The 15,234-nt window shown below is 36.0% G+C and overlaps 1 protein-coding gene across 1 annotated transcript; it reads left to right on the forward strand.

The window, feature by feature from the left end:
- Positions 1–3,475: 3,475 nt before the first annotated feature.
- Positions 3,476–9,962, forward strand: LOC107710459 (kazal-type serine protease inhibitor domain-containing protein 1-like). The gene is made up of 5 exons (XM_016515226.1): positions 3,476–3,572; positions 4,960–5,694; positions 7,104–7,264; positions 7,745–7,892; positions 9,775–9,962. The coding sequence occupies exons 2-5, from the start codon at positions 5,214–5,216 to the stop codon at positions 9,894–9,896; spliced, it is 912 nt and encodes a 303-aa protein (XP_016370712.1). The 5' UTR covers positions 3,476–3,572; positions 4,960–5,213; the 3' UTR covers positions 9,897–9,962.
- The last annotated feature ends 5,272 nt before the right edge of the window (positions 9,963–15,234 follow it).

Below are 15,234 nucleotides of genomic sequence, written 5' to 3' on the forward strand. Positions count from 1 at the left end.
TAATATATAAATATATATATATATATATATGTATATATATTTATTTATTTATTTATTTATTTAAATTCTACTTCCCTCCAATCAAATTGGAATTGGAATTCTGATTGACTACATCCAGTAAAATTCAGAAATCTATTTATCTATCTATCTATCTATCTATCTATCTATATTCATATAGTACATATTCTCTCAAGAAACAATAAGAAATACACATGTATTTAATGTGAAATATTAAACAATCCCTGACTGCTTCAGCTGTGAGGTGATTTCACAGTTTTGTAGAGGAACTTATCAAACTACAGCATGCAAAATTGTAAATTAGTGAAATAAAGATCCTGTTGATCATAATTTCAAGGCCAACGATAAGGGCTCACACTGCGCTGATTCATGGCTTCAGTGTTATCACAAACCAATATATCTAATCCCCGAGGTGAGCTGAATCTCTGCCCTGCTTCACTTCCTGTAATTCCATTGCTGACCCTGTTTAATACACTATACAGCCATTTGGATTTACAAGCATTTGCTCCATATGTGACCTCTGCTGGGTGACATCATTGTTATAAAGGAATTGAATTTGTGGAGGCTCCATGAAGACTGTGAGACAGCGTGTGTGTGAGTGTGAGACACATGAGAGAGACAGACAGGATAAGGCAATTGATCTTCATGAATCTGACATGCCTGTCCACTTGAAAATAATTCACAGGAGCAAAGTACCCATTACGCTGCAAAACAGAAATTGACATGAATAAGAATGATTTACACATCAAGTTTTGCTTTCTTTTCATGGGTCTCTAATGACGATGAAAGGTTTTCTAAAGAATATTTGATTTCTTTGGGTGAGCCAATCTGATAATTCTGCATTGATGATAAATCCTGTTTTAATTGTAATAACTTTAATCTATTGTGGTATGTTAAGCTACATTTACACTGCTGGTATCCTCCAAAAGTTTCTTCAGTCACTAACATGTGCAAAAAAGGATCATATTTCCGTCAAAAATACAGAACACAGCAATAAGAAACTATATTCTGCATTATATTTTTTATATTTTATCCACTATAATATTTCCATGAAAGCACAATCAATTCTGAGGTAAAATATACATTTATTCTAGTGCCTTGAATTTAATATGCTGATTTTACGTAATCAGCGTTTTTTTTTTTTAATAATTAAAAAAATACAATAATACAGAAAAATGCTGTATTACATAAAATGTCATTTTCTAAAAAAAAAATGTATGTCATATCTGCAAATATTAAAGAAATGAAGCTCATTTTTAGGGATATTAAGATTTTCCCCATTATTCTCAATGTTAATTCTTACCCTTAAAATGAGCTTCATTTCTTTAACATTTTATATAAATAAATAGCAAATATTAAAGAAATTAAGCTAATTTTAGGGATATTAAGGTTTTTTCATTATTTTAATATTTGCAATCTGTATATATGACATACAGTTGTTTTGTGAGAAAGTGCTATATATTTTATATAAATAGATATTTAAGAAATATAAATGAAATGAAGTTAATTTTTAGATTTATTGCTTAAATTAATGCTGTATTACATAAAATGTCATTTTCTAAAAAAAAAAATGTATGTCATATCTGCAAATATTAAAGAAATGAAGCTCATTTTTAGGGATATTAAGATTTTCCCCATTATTCTCAATGTTAATTCTTACCCTTAAAATGAGCTTCATTTCTTTAACATTTTATATAAATAAATAGCAAATATTAAAGAAATTAAGCTAATTTTAGGGATATTAAGGTTTTTTCATTATTTTAATATTTGCAATCTGTATATATGACATACAGTTGTTTTGTGAGAAAGTGCTATATATTTTATATAAATAGATATTTAAGAAATATAAATGAAATGAAGTTAATTTTTAGATTTATTGCTTAAATTTTTGACATTGACAACATATTTAAAATTCCAACAGACATCATGCTCCACTGACTCACATATGGGGAGAAAATGTGACATCTTTTGTTGCTTTCGTCTCAACAAGAGTTTACACAATTACAGACAGCTGGTTTGCCTTCAAGCAAAAAAATTTGACGTTACCGTCTGAGGTTGAGCATCACTTTCTATAACAATGCATTTACAGACATACTATACTAAGTCTATGTCTAATTAAACTGACAGCATGTATTTTCCGGTCAAAGCCCTTAAAGGATAATCAAACAATGAAAATGTCATCACACTATGACCAGGAGCTGTCAAGGTCCAAAAAATAAAAAATAAAAATAAATAACAACAACCAAGAAAGTACCATAAAAATGGTCTCTATGTCCTGTGCTTTACATATGACTTGAGTTTTGTGAGTCATAATACCTGCTTTTATGGTGCTTTTCGGACAGGAAAAGCACATTGTAACCTTGGGAAAGATTCTCAGAGAAAGTTAATTGGAGTGGGGTCTGATCTTATCATGGACGTTCAATCTGTGTTAGTTAATAGTAAAACTCAAGGCACACTCCAGAGCTCGCTGCAGCCTCTCCGGTGTTGAATGGAAACAGCCTGAAGCAATTAGCCCACTAAGACCCACTCATTAGGAGGTAAGAAGTGAATGAGATCTGCTCACCACAGCTAATCAATATTAATGATGGATTATTTACAATTAACAATGGGCCCTTAATGGCCGCCTAATTGTTTGTTTTGGCTTAACGTGTGGAGAGCAGCAGATAAACTAAGGACATTAGTGAGAGAGAGGAGCTAAATGTCTTCTCACTTTCTTTTACAGCACAGATAAGCTCGTTTGTACTGGAGGACTGTTTTGTTTTTCATGTAGGCCTGCAACAACAAATCTGCTCAATGTTTTTTAGTCCCCTCTTAGTCAAAATGAGAGTTTTGTGGCTTTTAATCTGTCTTCACACTTACACTTCTGCAAGTGTAAGCTATATATACTGTATATATATATATACATGTACATAGGTTATATATACACATACATACACACACACACACACACACACACACATATATATATACTCTCTAGATTCAGAGTATTCACAGTAGTAGTATATCTTACTGTTTTTAGCATATAGGAAATAGAATTAAGAAAACTAGTAATTTCATGGTATCACTATGGAAAAAAAGATTCAAGCACAAATTCTACACTAAATTCAGGTGTAAACAGGGTCCAAACCATTTTAATCTAGACCAGTTTCACATCGACATGGTCAAAATAACAAATAGCTGCTTGAAAGCATTTGAGCAACAAAGGATATGAATAAATAACTACTAAAAATAAAAATAACTTAATAACCTAGACTGAATGACTGCAGAAACGTGTCTAAATAAACGCGCAATACCTTACTGAACTTCTTCAGCATGTCTGGAATCAACAACTGCAACTAAACAACTAAAATGTCAAATTTGTGATTAAACAACACACAAAAAAGTCAGACTCTTTCTTTCTTTCTGTTTTCATATCTCTTTGTGCTTTATCAACAAAGTTTCTGTGTTAGTTAATAGTAAAACTCAAGGCACACTCCAGAGCTCGCTGCAGCCTCTCCGGTGTTGAATGGAAACAGCCTGAAGCAATTAGCCCACTAAGACCCACTCATTAGGAGGTAAGAAGTGAATGAGATCTGCTCACCACAGCTAATCAATATTAATGATGGATTATTTACAATTAACAATGGGCCCTTAATGGCCGCCTAATTGTTTGTTTTGGCTTAACGTGTGGAGAGCAGCAGATAAACTAAGGACATTAGTGAGAGAGAGGAGCTAAATGTCTTCTCACTTTCTTTTACAGCACAGATAAGCTCGTTTGTACTGGAGGACTGTTTTGTTTTTCATGTAGGCCTGCAACAACAAATCTGCTCAGTGTTTTTTAAAGTCCCCTCTAAATCAAAATGAGAGTTTTGTGGCTTTTAATCTGCCTTCGTACTTACACTTCTGCACTGTGGTGTAGCTACTTCTCTGATACTTTGGTATGGTACTAATACTCATACTATGTCACTGTGTTGGTTTATTGCTTCTGTATGTATTTATAATTTGTAAATCACTTTGGATAAATGTGCAAGCTAAATAAATAAATTCAAATTTATGTCAGTTAGCTTTGAGGTCATGTATGAAGTGCAGTGCTGAACGTTGACAGAAATAGCCATTAGAATATATAGGCCCTATATTTATATAATAAATAACTTAATGACGAAGACTGAATGAGAAGCACATATACATAAACGCACAAGACTTTACTGAACTTTTTCAGCATGTCTGATATCAATAACAAAATAACTTACAGTTCTGCTTGAAACGTCATGTGCGTGATTAAAAACACAAAACGGTGCAATTCTTTCTTTCCTTCGTTTTCATATCTCTTTGTGCTTTATCAACAAAGTTCCATTCAATCATTTGTAATCGGATCTGTAAAATGCACCTTAATACCAGTAAACGGGGTCAGTAAACATGATCAGTCACATGATATTTACGGCTCTTGTGATTGGCTCAAAAAATGTTTTTAAGTGAATGGGAATGCTTTGACTGTGCCAGTGAGCTATAGGCACTGAGTTTAACAACTATACTCACTTTTATACATTTTTATAAATTGTTGTTGTATATATATGTTATCCCAGTACCTGACAGGAGATACACTTACCTCACATATTATGTGAAAAAACAGGCTTGGGGAGTGTGAAGTATGCAAAAAATCAGATGCTACCTATAGACCAAGTTTGTGAGGGTTAATTTATGACCCTTTCTGTGTCCAGTTTGGTTTAAAACCCATGATTTGGCACCCACTGTTTAACCCCCCTCCCCAAATCTGAATTGAGCGTTTTGAATGGTTGGTGCTCTTTTACCAGCTCACACCTTTTTTACACTTTTGTTGGGCAAATGGGGGGAGGCACCCTGCAGTTTAAGAGGGGGTCACCAAAGTTAGAACTGCCTCTGTGTTTTCTTTCCCACCTTCTTGCTCATTCAGCCAGTTGCACTTTTGTGACACTGCCAACACAGGTCAGTTCATAAGCATACTTTGAGGACTGCTCAGAGAGAAAAGGCTTTGCTGATGATCACGGGAATCCTGGAAACACTCTATTTTGGGATTTTTAGGTCTAGTGACTGGAGAGGAACACTCATGTGTGTTTGTTCAGAGTGCATTTGTTGGTCTTCTACACTGACATAAAAGCTACTTCTGTTATCAGAGACAATAACTTTTTTCCATCTATTTGCTGTTTTTGGAGACTTCAACCAGTTTAACCTGCCAGGCAATGGCTTATTTACTAGTTGTACTAGTGCTGATGCTAGTTTCAGGATCTGAGTCCTTTCATTTGGAGCACCTCAGCCGTTTTGACTGGCAGAAGAGCATTCGACCAGGAGAGGGATGCCCTAAAAAGTGCCACCCTGAGCGGTGCCCAGATGTTAGGCAGCTGCAGGGCTGTCCATCCGGGCTGGTTCGTGACCAGTGCGGGTGTTGCTGGGAATGTGGAAACGATGAGGGGCAGCTGTGTGACCCGGAGCCCCGATCTGGGTCTACTTTCTTCGGGCGCTGTGCTGAAGGGCTGCGCTGCAGAGCTCCACGCAGAAACCCCACAGGTGAACCCAGAGCCACCTGCGTGTGCAGCAAGCAGGAAGCACTCTGTGGTTCTGATGGAAAGACGTATAAAAATATATGTCAGTTTCGGGCGGGCCAACACAAGCAAGGCAAAGGGCAGATGCTGACAATGGTGCACCACGGACCCTGCAAGACAAGTGAGTATCTCTAAAAGTACTATGATTAAATCTTAATATATACATATATAGATACATTGTAATTCCTGTTATTCTCAATGGTGATTTTCATTACTGCAACTTTTTAAAGTGCATTTCAATTTATTAGGTACTATTAAAATTAGCATGGATTAAAGGCAGCACAACAAATACTACAATGATTGTATAAACACTCAGTAATTATTACATTTATATTATTTATATATTTATATTAAAATGACAGTTTGTATATTTTAAATGTCTTTAAATGTTACATTGATACAATTAAATGATTACATATTGTATATTAAATGTTAAAATTTTATATTGACATTACAATAATGAGTATGTGATGTTTTTGCATTAGGATAATGAGAATTGGGGTGGGGGGCTTAAAAGTCGCAATTGCAATCATCCTAAAATAGGCTTCATTTTCTTTCAACTAAATATGATTATTTCTATCATCATTAAAAAAATATATATATATTTTTGCTTTTGGCAATGACAATATGGCCAGGGCATGTCCTAACAGAGATTTCCCTTTCTAAAGGCCTTCAGCTATTAAAAATGTATTTAATTGTATTGGATCGGTTTTCTTATTGGGATTTGATATTGAATTTTAGTACTAGTACTTGTTTGCTCAGCGACCTCAGCTAAAGTAACGGCCACATCAGTTTGGAATGAATGCATCTGCTAATGTAAATGTAAATGTATATATAGATGTAAATGTCCTCTCAGGAGAAACCATTGTCATGGATAGAGTCTGAGTGCCAATATAATCACCACATTTCAAAGTTTTGTCATGGAAAAGGCCAAATGAAAACCCATTTGTTCAACTGTGGGAATACGAAGTCAGCCGTTAAGTTTGTATTTACCTTACCGTCATGTTTAAGATTAGCAGCTCGTAAGTGTTCAATCTCACATCTTAAAATAATTAACCAAGCTAACCAAAAGGGAAGTCGTGGCCTAATGGTTAGAGAGTCGGACTCGTAACCCAAAGGTTGCAAGTTCGAGTTTCAGAGCCGGCAGGAATTGTAGGTGGGGGGAGTGAATGAACAGCGCTCTCTCCCACCTTCAATACCACGACTGAGGTGCCCTTGAGCAAGGCACCGAACCCCCAACTGCTCCCCGGGCGCCGCAGCATAAATGGCTGCCCACTGCTCCGGGTGTGTGTTCACGGTGTGTGTGTGTTCACTGCTGTGTGTGTGCACTTAGGATGGGTTAAATGCAGAGCACTAATTCCGAGTATGGGTAACCATACTTGGCCACATGTCACTTCACTTCAAAATACAGCACAAATGGCTACAGTAAATACAGAAGCTAGTGTGAAAGAAGCATCGAGTAGCAGAAATTTGCTTTAGGATGTTTTTTTTTCTTAAATTTAAGTGTCGCATCTTCTGCGAACTTTACAGAACCGGTTATCACTTATGCTCCCCATGACATCGTCACAACCAAAGGAAGTGATGTCATCTTTTCCTGTGAGGTGTCATCGTATCCAATGGCCTCCATCCAGTGGAGTAAAGAAGAGGACGTTATTTCTTTTCCTGCTGATGATTCAAGCATGGCTGTACAGGTATGTGCACATTCAATAATCTGTACCTGCGGGACAATAAAATTGGAAAAAAATGTAGTAACCAACACTGCAACATAGTAACAAATACACAGGCAAGCACCATTCAAATTGGCATCAGTGTGCACAGAATGATAGTTACGTAATCTTTAGAATTTTTCATTGCATTGTCCATATAAATGAAGTTCGAAAAAAAAAAAAATGCAATAGAAACACCATTTTTAACAGTTTTTAAAAGAATCATTTTTTTTTTCTTAGTAAAGAGTATTATAATAATCTGAAGAACCTTTTGTGGAATGTAAATGTTCCATGGATGTTATAGGTTCTTCATGGAACCACAGATGCCAATAAATAACCTTTATTTTTTTTTTTATGTAAACAGATAAATGACCTCTCAAACATCAGGTTTACATTCTAGTGACATTCTCTCAAACAGTTCTGGTTTTGATAAATGTGCGATGGTGTGTGTTTCTGTAATTACAGGCCCGTGGAGGTCCGCGGCGGTTTGAATTGACTGGCTGGCTCCAGATTCAAGGAGTCGGGCCGAACGATGCAGGTGTGTACACATGCACCGCCAGGAATGCCTTCGGAGAGGTGTCTGCCTCTGCCAGATTACAGGTTACACATGGAGGTATGTCTGAGAACACACTCATTCATAGACACAGACACGGCCATTAGGAAACAAGGTCAGAGAACACCGTCCAAACCAATACATATAAGACCAACACAAAATATAAGCATTATGTTTCAGAAACATCAGAATATGTAGCTTCAATTTTATTTGAACATAGTACCAATCAGATTTCCATTTGCTCTCAATTTATTTATCCTATATATCTTATTTTGGTATAGGAAAAAATATATTTAAAAATTATTTTAAAAATATGTATTATTTTAATTATTATTTTCATATGTTGATAACTATTTTTAAATTATTTGTATTTTATTCATATATTACATTAATAAATAAATAATTATTAAATACATATAAAAAAAATAAATATTATTAATATTATTAAATATTAAAAATAAATATTATTACATAAAATATTACACACACACACACACACACATTAGATAATATATATTTTTTAATGAATAATAAATATTAATAATAATAAATCTGACTGGTACTCTTCAAATGTGATTGAAACTAGATAATCTGATAAAAATAAATTAATAGATTATTATATATCAAAGAGATCTCCTTTGTGAGTTTTCAGTGTAACGTCAGTTGACTAGTATTTATCTTCTGTTGTCTTACAAGTTGATTTCCTCATCTAGTTACAATGCAAAGTATTTTTAGCAGACTATTTAAGTTAATGCAAACAGCAAACATTTAATTTGAACATTTGTCTTGTTTTAACATTGAAAAATATCTGTCCACACTGCAGAGAGGGGTCTGTTAGGTTATTCATGTTCTCTCTGCGGTCTGTGGCGTGGTCAGAAAAGACATGCGAACGCACCAACAGTGGGAGCTGATCGATTCGCATATGCCACTATCAAAGCTTATCATCTCCTCATCGCTAAAGGTGAACTTGGCCTTCCGAGAATCCGACAGAGCTGATGATAACCGTACACCAGTCGAGAGCTTTCTCCAGTAGGAACGCACAGGCTGGTGATGACAGGAGGTCAGGAGGGCCTTAGATGGGGGGAGATTTGGAAGGGAAAGGGAGAAGGGGTGGAAGGGCTTGTGTATTATGTGGCAGGTCATTGCTGTGACTGTCTGGCTGTTATCTCTTTCTCTGGGGGTCTGATCCTTTAGACTGCCCCTTATCTGCACCACCAGTGCCTGCCCCACCCCTCGCTTCCCGGAATGTCCCGACTGCTATGAACTCTGGGATAGGTGGAAGTGAAAGGTGACTCTAGACACAGGACAGACCCTTTCCTATAGGTTTTTACAGGCTATAGAGAAAAATAGAAAGAGAAGATTTAAATATATCAAGCATGCGTGTGTTTTACAGGAAGTTGTGGGCAAAAATATTGAGAAAATGCTGAGCTTTCTTAATATGATCAAAAGTAAACATGCTGCTCTTTATTTAGTGCATTAATTAATAGATCCTATTTGCATGCTGGTAATGGCTGTTCACCACATGTTCATTCTGTTAATTAAAAAAAGCATCTACTAAAATGTATTAGTATAGTATATAAATTATAGAACACTCTAATAAAAATAAAGGTTGTTTATTGGCATCCGTGGTTCCATGATGAACCTTAAACATCCATGGAATCACAAAAGTTTCTTTACAGCGGAAAAAGTTTCTTTAGATTTTTAAAATGCTCCTCACACTAAGAAAAAGTGATTCATTAAGAATTGTTCACTGAAAGGTTCGCTTTGGGAACCAAAAATGGTTCCTCTTAGGAATCGCTGCAAAACCCTTTTGAAACAATTATTTTTAAGGGCGTATTAAACAAAATAAAAATCATGTTTGTTAAAAGCATAAAAAAAATGTATGATGCATCATAAATAATTACTACAATTGATTTGATTTTTTTCTCTTTATATTTTCCAGGTTCTCAGCTGAGCAAAGAATTCCGACAAAAAGAAAACCGAGCTTACAGAATATCAGGCGAAGAAGGGAATGTCGATGATGAAGATTACGAAGGCCAGCCAAGTGGATATATGTATTTGTAACAAACAGAGATTGTAAAATCATAGCATTTAAACACAGATTTTTTTTTTATTAAGTTTGAAATGTAAGCTCAGCATAAAATGTGTACTCTTGAATATTTTTTACCCTTTTTAAGGGCAAAAAAGGGCTTATGTTTATGTGTGAGCATTGTATATAAATCCAAATAATTTCTATCCACTCTTGAGAATTGTACTTAGAAATAGAACTTAATTAAATAGTTGATTTATGCATTGAGTGCTTTATTGTTCATGATCCAAGTGGGAAAATCTAAAATATTTGCTAAGAGTTAATTTTTTAAGCGTTTAGGGTTAATCGTTATTGCCAAAAGTTGTTATGCAAAAGTGCACATGCCGGACTTTTCTAAAAAAAAAAAAGAAAAAGAAAAAAGCCATTGATGCTGCTGTGGCACGCATTTACTCTGAACCCACTCCTTGCTGTTGAATAAAACATCAGCAGTGTCTCTCCTCACTTGTGTCTTCTCAAAGACGCTGAGCAGAAAAAAGAAAAAAAAAACACCCAGGTTAAGTTGTTTGAAAGCTCTGGTATTAAGAGGCGTTTTACACTTAAGAAGTTGGTTTCGCTGGGTTTTCTCTTCCCTCCCCTATTGATTGATGCTTAGCTATCAATGCATAATAGAAAAGCACTCAGGACAAATGTGGGGTTATGGCCTTCCAGGGAGAGAGCAGACCAGGCTGTTTCCCAGCGCCATTATTGCCCCATAAAGGATCCCTGGGGAGGGACAAGTTCCTCACATCAGCACACACCAAATACCCAATTAAAAAAGAAGACCTTTAAATTCTCTCCTCTTTCCTGGGCAGAAATCAATCAGAATTCAATCTGTTCGGCTTGGATTCCGACAGGCCAGGTAATTGCTCACCAGAGCTCGGATAGGTGACAACAGCTTCGAGGAGAGACAGCGAGCCAATCAGGTGTTCTCTTTCAGACCGTCGGTGAGAAAGCAGTGATACCTAACGAAAGCTTATCTATACGCTTTCAGGCTGGCTTTTATTTTTAGACTCTTGGTGGCAGGTTAGGATTTTCTTTTCTAGGCAGCAGGTAAACGATACGACTTTGAGCGTTAAAATAAATGGATCATTTAAAGTAAGTGGCTCTCATATTCGTCTTCTTAAAAGCCCTTTGAAAATGAATTCCAATTTGGAATGATTTGTACTCCAAAAGGCATTTGTTGGGGAGCGCGCAACGCGATTGGGCGAGCGAGAATCGGAGAGACAGACCAGGAGAGAGAGAGGGAGAGATGGATGAAGATGTGATATGGAGTTAGAAGAATGCAATTAAAAGCTGAATCATTCTCACTCCAGCGTAACTCTATCCGTTGAGATGAGAGCCGAGCCTCTTTCTCATGACTGTATTTGTGAGGATAAAGCTCTCCCCTGGCCCTTGTTTTAGATTCGCGCTTAATGATTCCCTCTCCGATGGGAGAGAGTGGGCTGCTGTCAGGATGGGAGACGCAATCCGGACACAGCAGTGCCCGAGTCCCTCTGGCCAGCAACGCCATGTGCAGGGGTCAGCCGAGGGCAGAGGTCATGGGCAGAGAGCTAGGATTAATGGACATCTCAATAAAACGCATGGGTCGGGTTACTAGTTGCCCAGCCTGACCTGACACACACACACACACTCCATCTCTCATTATTTCATTAGAGTGCAAACACAAGACTCACCTCAACTGAGTGCAAGAGGATGTGGTCACAATCTTCATTAGCCTGCACTAAAATACTATGAAATAAGCATATATTAATTCTTAAGATGGTATTATTTGGCCATTGTGTATTATAGTTTTTAAAATAAATCTGGAAAATAAAAATCAGACTTTATTTCATATAAATACATAAACTGAAAAATAAAGAAAGTTGAAATAAAAGGGAAAAAAGAAACATGCAGGAAAGACGTTAGACTTAATTAAGCAGTCATGACAGTGAATGAAGCATTTTAATATTGCGCTGGTCAATGAAAAAGACCATGCATATCCACAGGAGAGATAAACAGAGACCATATTAAGAATCGAGCAAAGAATCGCTTGCTGACAGATAATTATTCAGCTGATTTTTATATTTCATACAGTGCAAAGAAATGTATATCTGGAGGATCAACCGTAAATAAATACATTAATAAGTCTTGAGTTATTCAGTGAATTTAATTAATTACATTTAATTAATTCATTATTATATTTATATACTGTAATTATATTTAGAAAGAGGATAATTAAGGTGTTATATATTTAGAAAGAAAGAAAGAAAGAAAGAAAGAAAGAAATACAAAAACGAGAATAAAAATTCAATATTATGTAGCTCTATATCTGATAATTTATTATATTTTTTATAATTATTTCTGTATTTCCTATTTACCTAATTGCGCTAGCGTGATCTTGTCCTCATGTCTGGAGAACGACGTTCACAAAAAAAATGCAGTAATCATTAGTTTATGACTAATTTTATGATTTAAATTTAATAATATCAAAGAGTTCAGAATCGAGATGAAGACGGAAAAAGCCAAAGGAAATGACTCATTAACACCATCAGGTGGCGCGTGCTGCTGTCTCATTCGCTCTCCGCTGGAACTCTCGCGAGAAGCACGTTGACTGCCGAAGGAACTCTCGCGATAATTCCATCCGCTGTTGGGCGGCATTTAGATGATGGATTGTGAGCGGCCTCATTAAGCCACGCAATGAGTGAAATATGTCTTTGTCTCCCCGTTGTCGCAAAAGTAATAAAGGGACGCCGAATTCTTCAGCACAGCTGCACATTATTGCACAGCTCTCAGCCTGACGATTTTTTTCTCTCCTCTAATTGATAAATGACAGGATGAAAGGTTATTGTTGTCACACTAATTGGAAATGGCGGTGAATTAGTAACGGGGCTTGTGCGTGCAGTGGCATTGGGTGGCACAGTCTGACTGGTGTTCTGACAAGACTGACAACCAGCTACTCATAGACTGGCCCATATGAAAAATCCACATGGACATAGAGGGAATATTAATTCCAGTGATTAAACAACACTTGGGGAAAAACGTAATATTTAAAACAGTGACCTGGCGGTAAGATGAAGCATTTTGATTTCATGCCACTATTACAAAATACAAGAACAAAATATGCTATTAAAGCTAACAATAGTTAAGATTACTTTTATGCGAGATTGGGGCTAGTTGGTACACCTTTTACTTAACGAATTTTTTTTAAGGATAGATATAGGCCTATTTATTGTATGCAAAAGATTAAACGCATGTTGACCCAACAGTGGGGTATTATAGCTAGGGTATTTAATTGCATTTCAGCAAAATCAATACAGTATAAAATAACTCATTAAACAGTGAGTCGTGCTATGAGATATATGGCATTTCAGTAAAAAATATAAAATAATTCATTAAACAGCAAAAATTGCTAGCAGAAATGGTTTAAAATCCATTGCATTTTTAAAATCAACACCCAAAACCACAGAGAAAACAGTTGTGCATTTTGACTTTTGACTCAAAATAGTTGAGATATTACTGCTGTGACAAAGCCCCGGCTTCCCTATTAGTTAGTAGTTGGTACAGTCTTGTGTCTTTAAAAACATACTTTATCCAAATGCACAAGCAAACAGAGCCCTAATAGAGTTTACGGTTTCAATCTTATTTAAATCTTGATTCTTATAAACGGAAAATACAGTGCTGTAGAAATGGACTTCCATTTGCAGGAATGTATCATTTAACCCTTCTATTTCGCTCTCCGGAGAGCTACTCTTTCACTTAGCTTTTTCCTGTGAAAGCAGGATTTGATTACTACAGTAAGTAGTAAACATGCAGGTATTTTTCCATCTCAGCTTGTTCTGAGTTCAGGGCCTCAGAGTCAGTGGATGCAGCTTGTCTATGGCACTTTCACAGATCAGCTTTCACACAAACAAACCCTCACAGAGGAGACTACAGTATATGCAGGTAAATGTAGCCATAATGCCAGCCATGCACACACTCTCCGAAATAAAGGTACAAAAGCTGTCACTGGGGCGGTACCTTTTCAAAAGGTACATGTTTGTACCTAAAGGATCCATACCGTAAACTTATTAGTACTTAAAGTGTACATATTAGAACCTAATAGGAACAAACGTGTACCTTTTGAAAAGGTACCGCCCCAGTGACAGCTTTTGTACCTTTATTTCTGAGAGTGCAGCCAATCAACTTACGGATACTCACATTTGCCTTTGCAAACACATCAGATCAGCCCATTTTGATGTCCTTCCCTTTTAAAATCTGTTGTTTCAATAACCAGAGGGTTTCAGAGGAATTGTTTGCTGTTTAATAATGTACATAGTCAAATGAATAGCATGGAACACTAAATATTTGCAGTACAGCATGTTAAAAATGTAATGGTGTGTTCAGAACAAACATTCATATTGACTTGAGTAAAGATGAAGAGGGTGTTACTCATGGTTCTTGTGGCTTTAATCTTTCAGCAATGTATTGAAGGAACATAATGCACTCTGTAGCTGTACTAATAATGTTTTTAATATTCCTCTTTAAAGTGACAGCCATACTCATGTTTCAAGTAAAAGTATATTTGCCTTTGACTTATTAAAATCACGTTTTCTCATGCATGCATTTTCATTTGGCCCAGTCAGACAGCAGTCAGTGATTGACAGATGTATTGATCCCCAGAGAAGCTTTGTGATGGTGATGTGGCATATTTTTATTTACTGCCTGTCTTTAATCCAACCTAGCCACTGCTGACAGTACTGCCTGTCCTTTAAGACTGACACAGTGCCTATTGTGAGGAAATGGAAGAGTGCAGTTTTTGAAATGTTGAGGATGCCATCAGGGGAAGCTGTCATGGGTTCGCCAGCAGGTACTGTCACAAACATAATAAATCAACTGTCTAGTTGTTCATTCATCCTTTTGTCAACTCTCTCCTGGCTTCTGTTCACTTTTATTATCGTTCATCAAAACCTGTATTTCTTTCATTTTTTTCCCCATATTTGTATTTATTTTGATTCATCTAAAATAATAAAAGCTACCCTAAAAAACAAGATAAATAGCTATGTGACTCTTCATTAACTTTATTCAATAGCCCACACAGTTCATTCTGCTTTGTGTGTGTGTGGAGTTTCTGAAAAAGTTGATACCACAATAATCAATGAACTTAGTGGAACTGTGTGTAGATCGGCCAGAAATAATAATAATAGAAATAATAGAGAAGAAATACATTTTTCACATACATAACTTTAAAAAATAAATGGTATAAGGTATATTTGTGGATGTTTTCTTCAAAGCACCTTCCACTGCAAAATGACGTAACGTCTTGTTTTGTAAAAAAACAAGTTATAAATTAATTGAAATTCTACTTAAAACAGACAC

This window comes from Sinocyclocheilus rhinocerous, unplaced genomic scaffold (assembly GCF_001515625.1).
Source record: "Sinocyclocheilus rhinocerous isolate Xijiao unplaced genomic scaffold, SAMN03320098_v1.1 scaffold297, whole genome shotgun sequence".
Classification (NCBI taxonomy): domain Eukaryota; kingdom Metazoa; phylum Chordata; class Actinopteri; order Cypriniformes; family Cyprinidae; genus Sinocyclocheilus; species Sinocyclocheilus rhinocerous.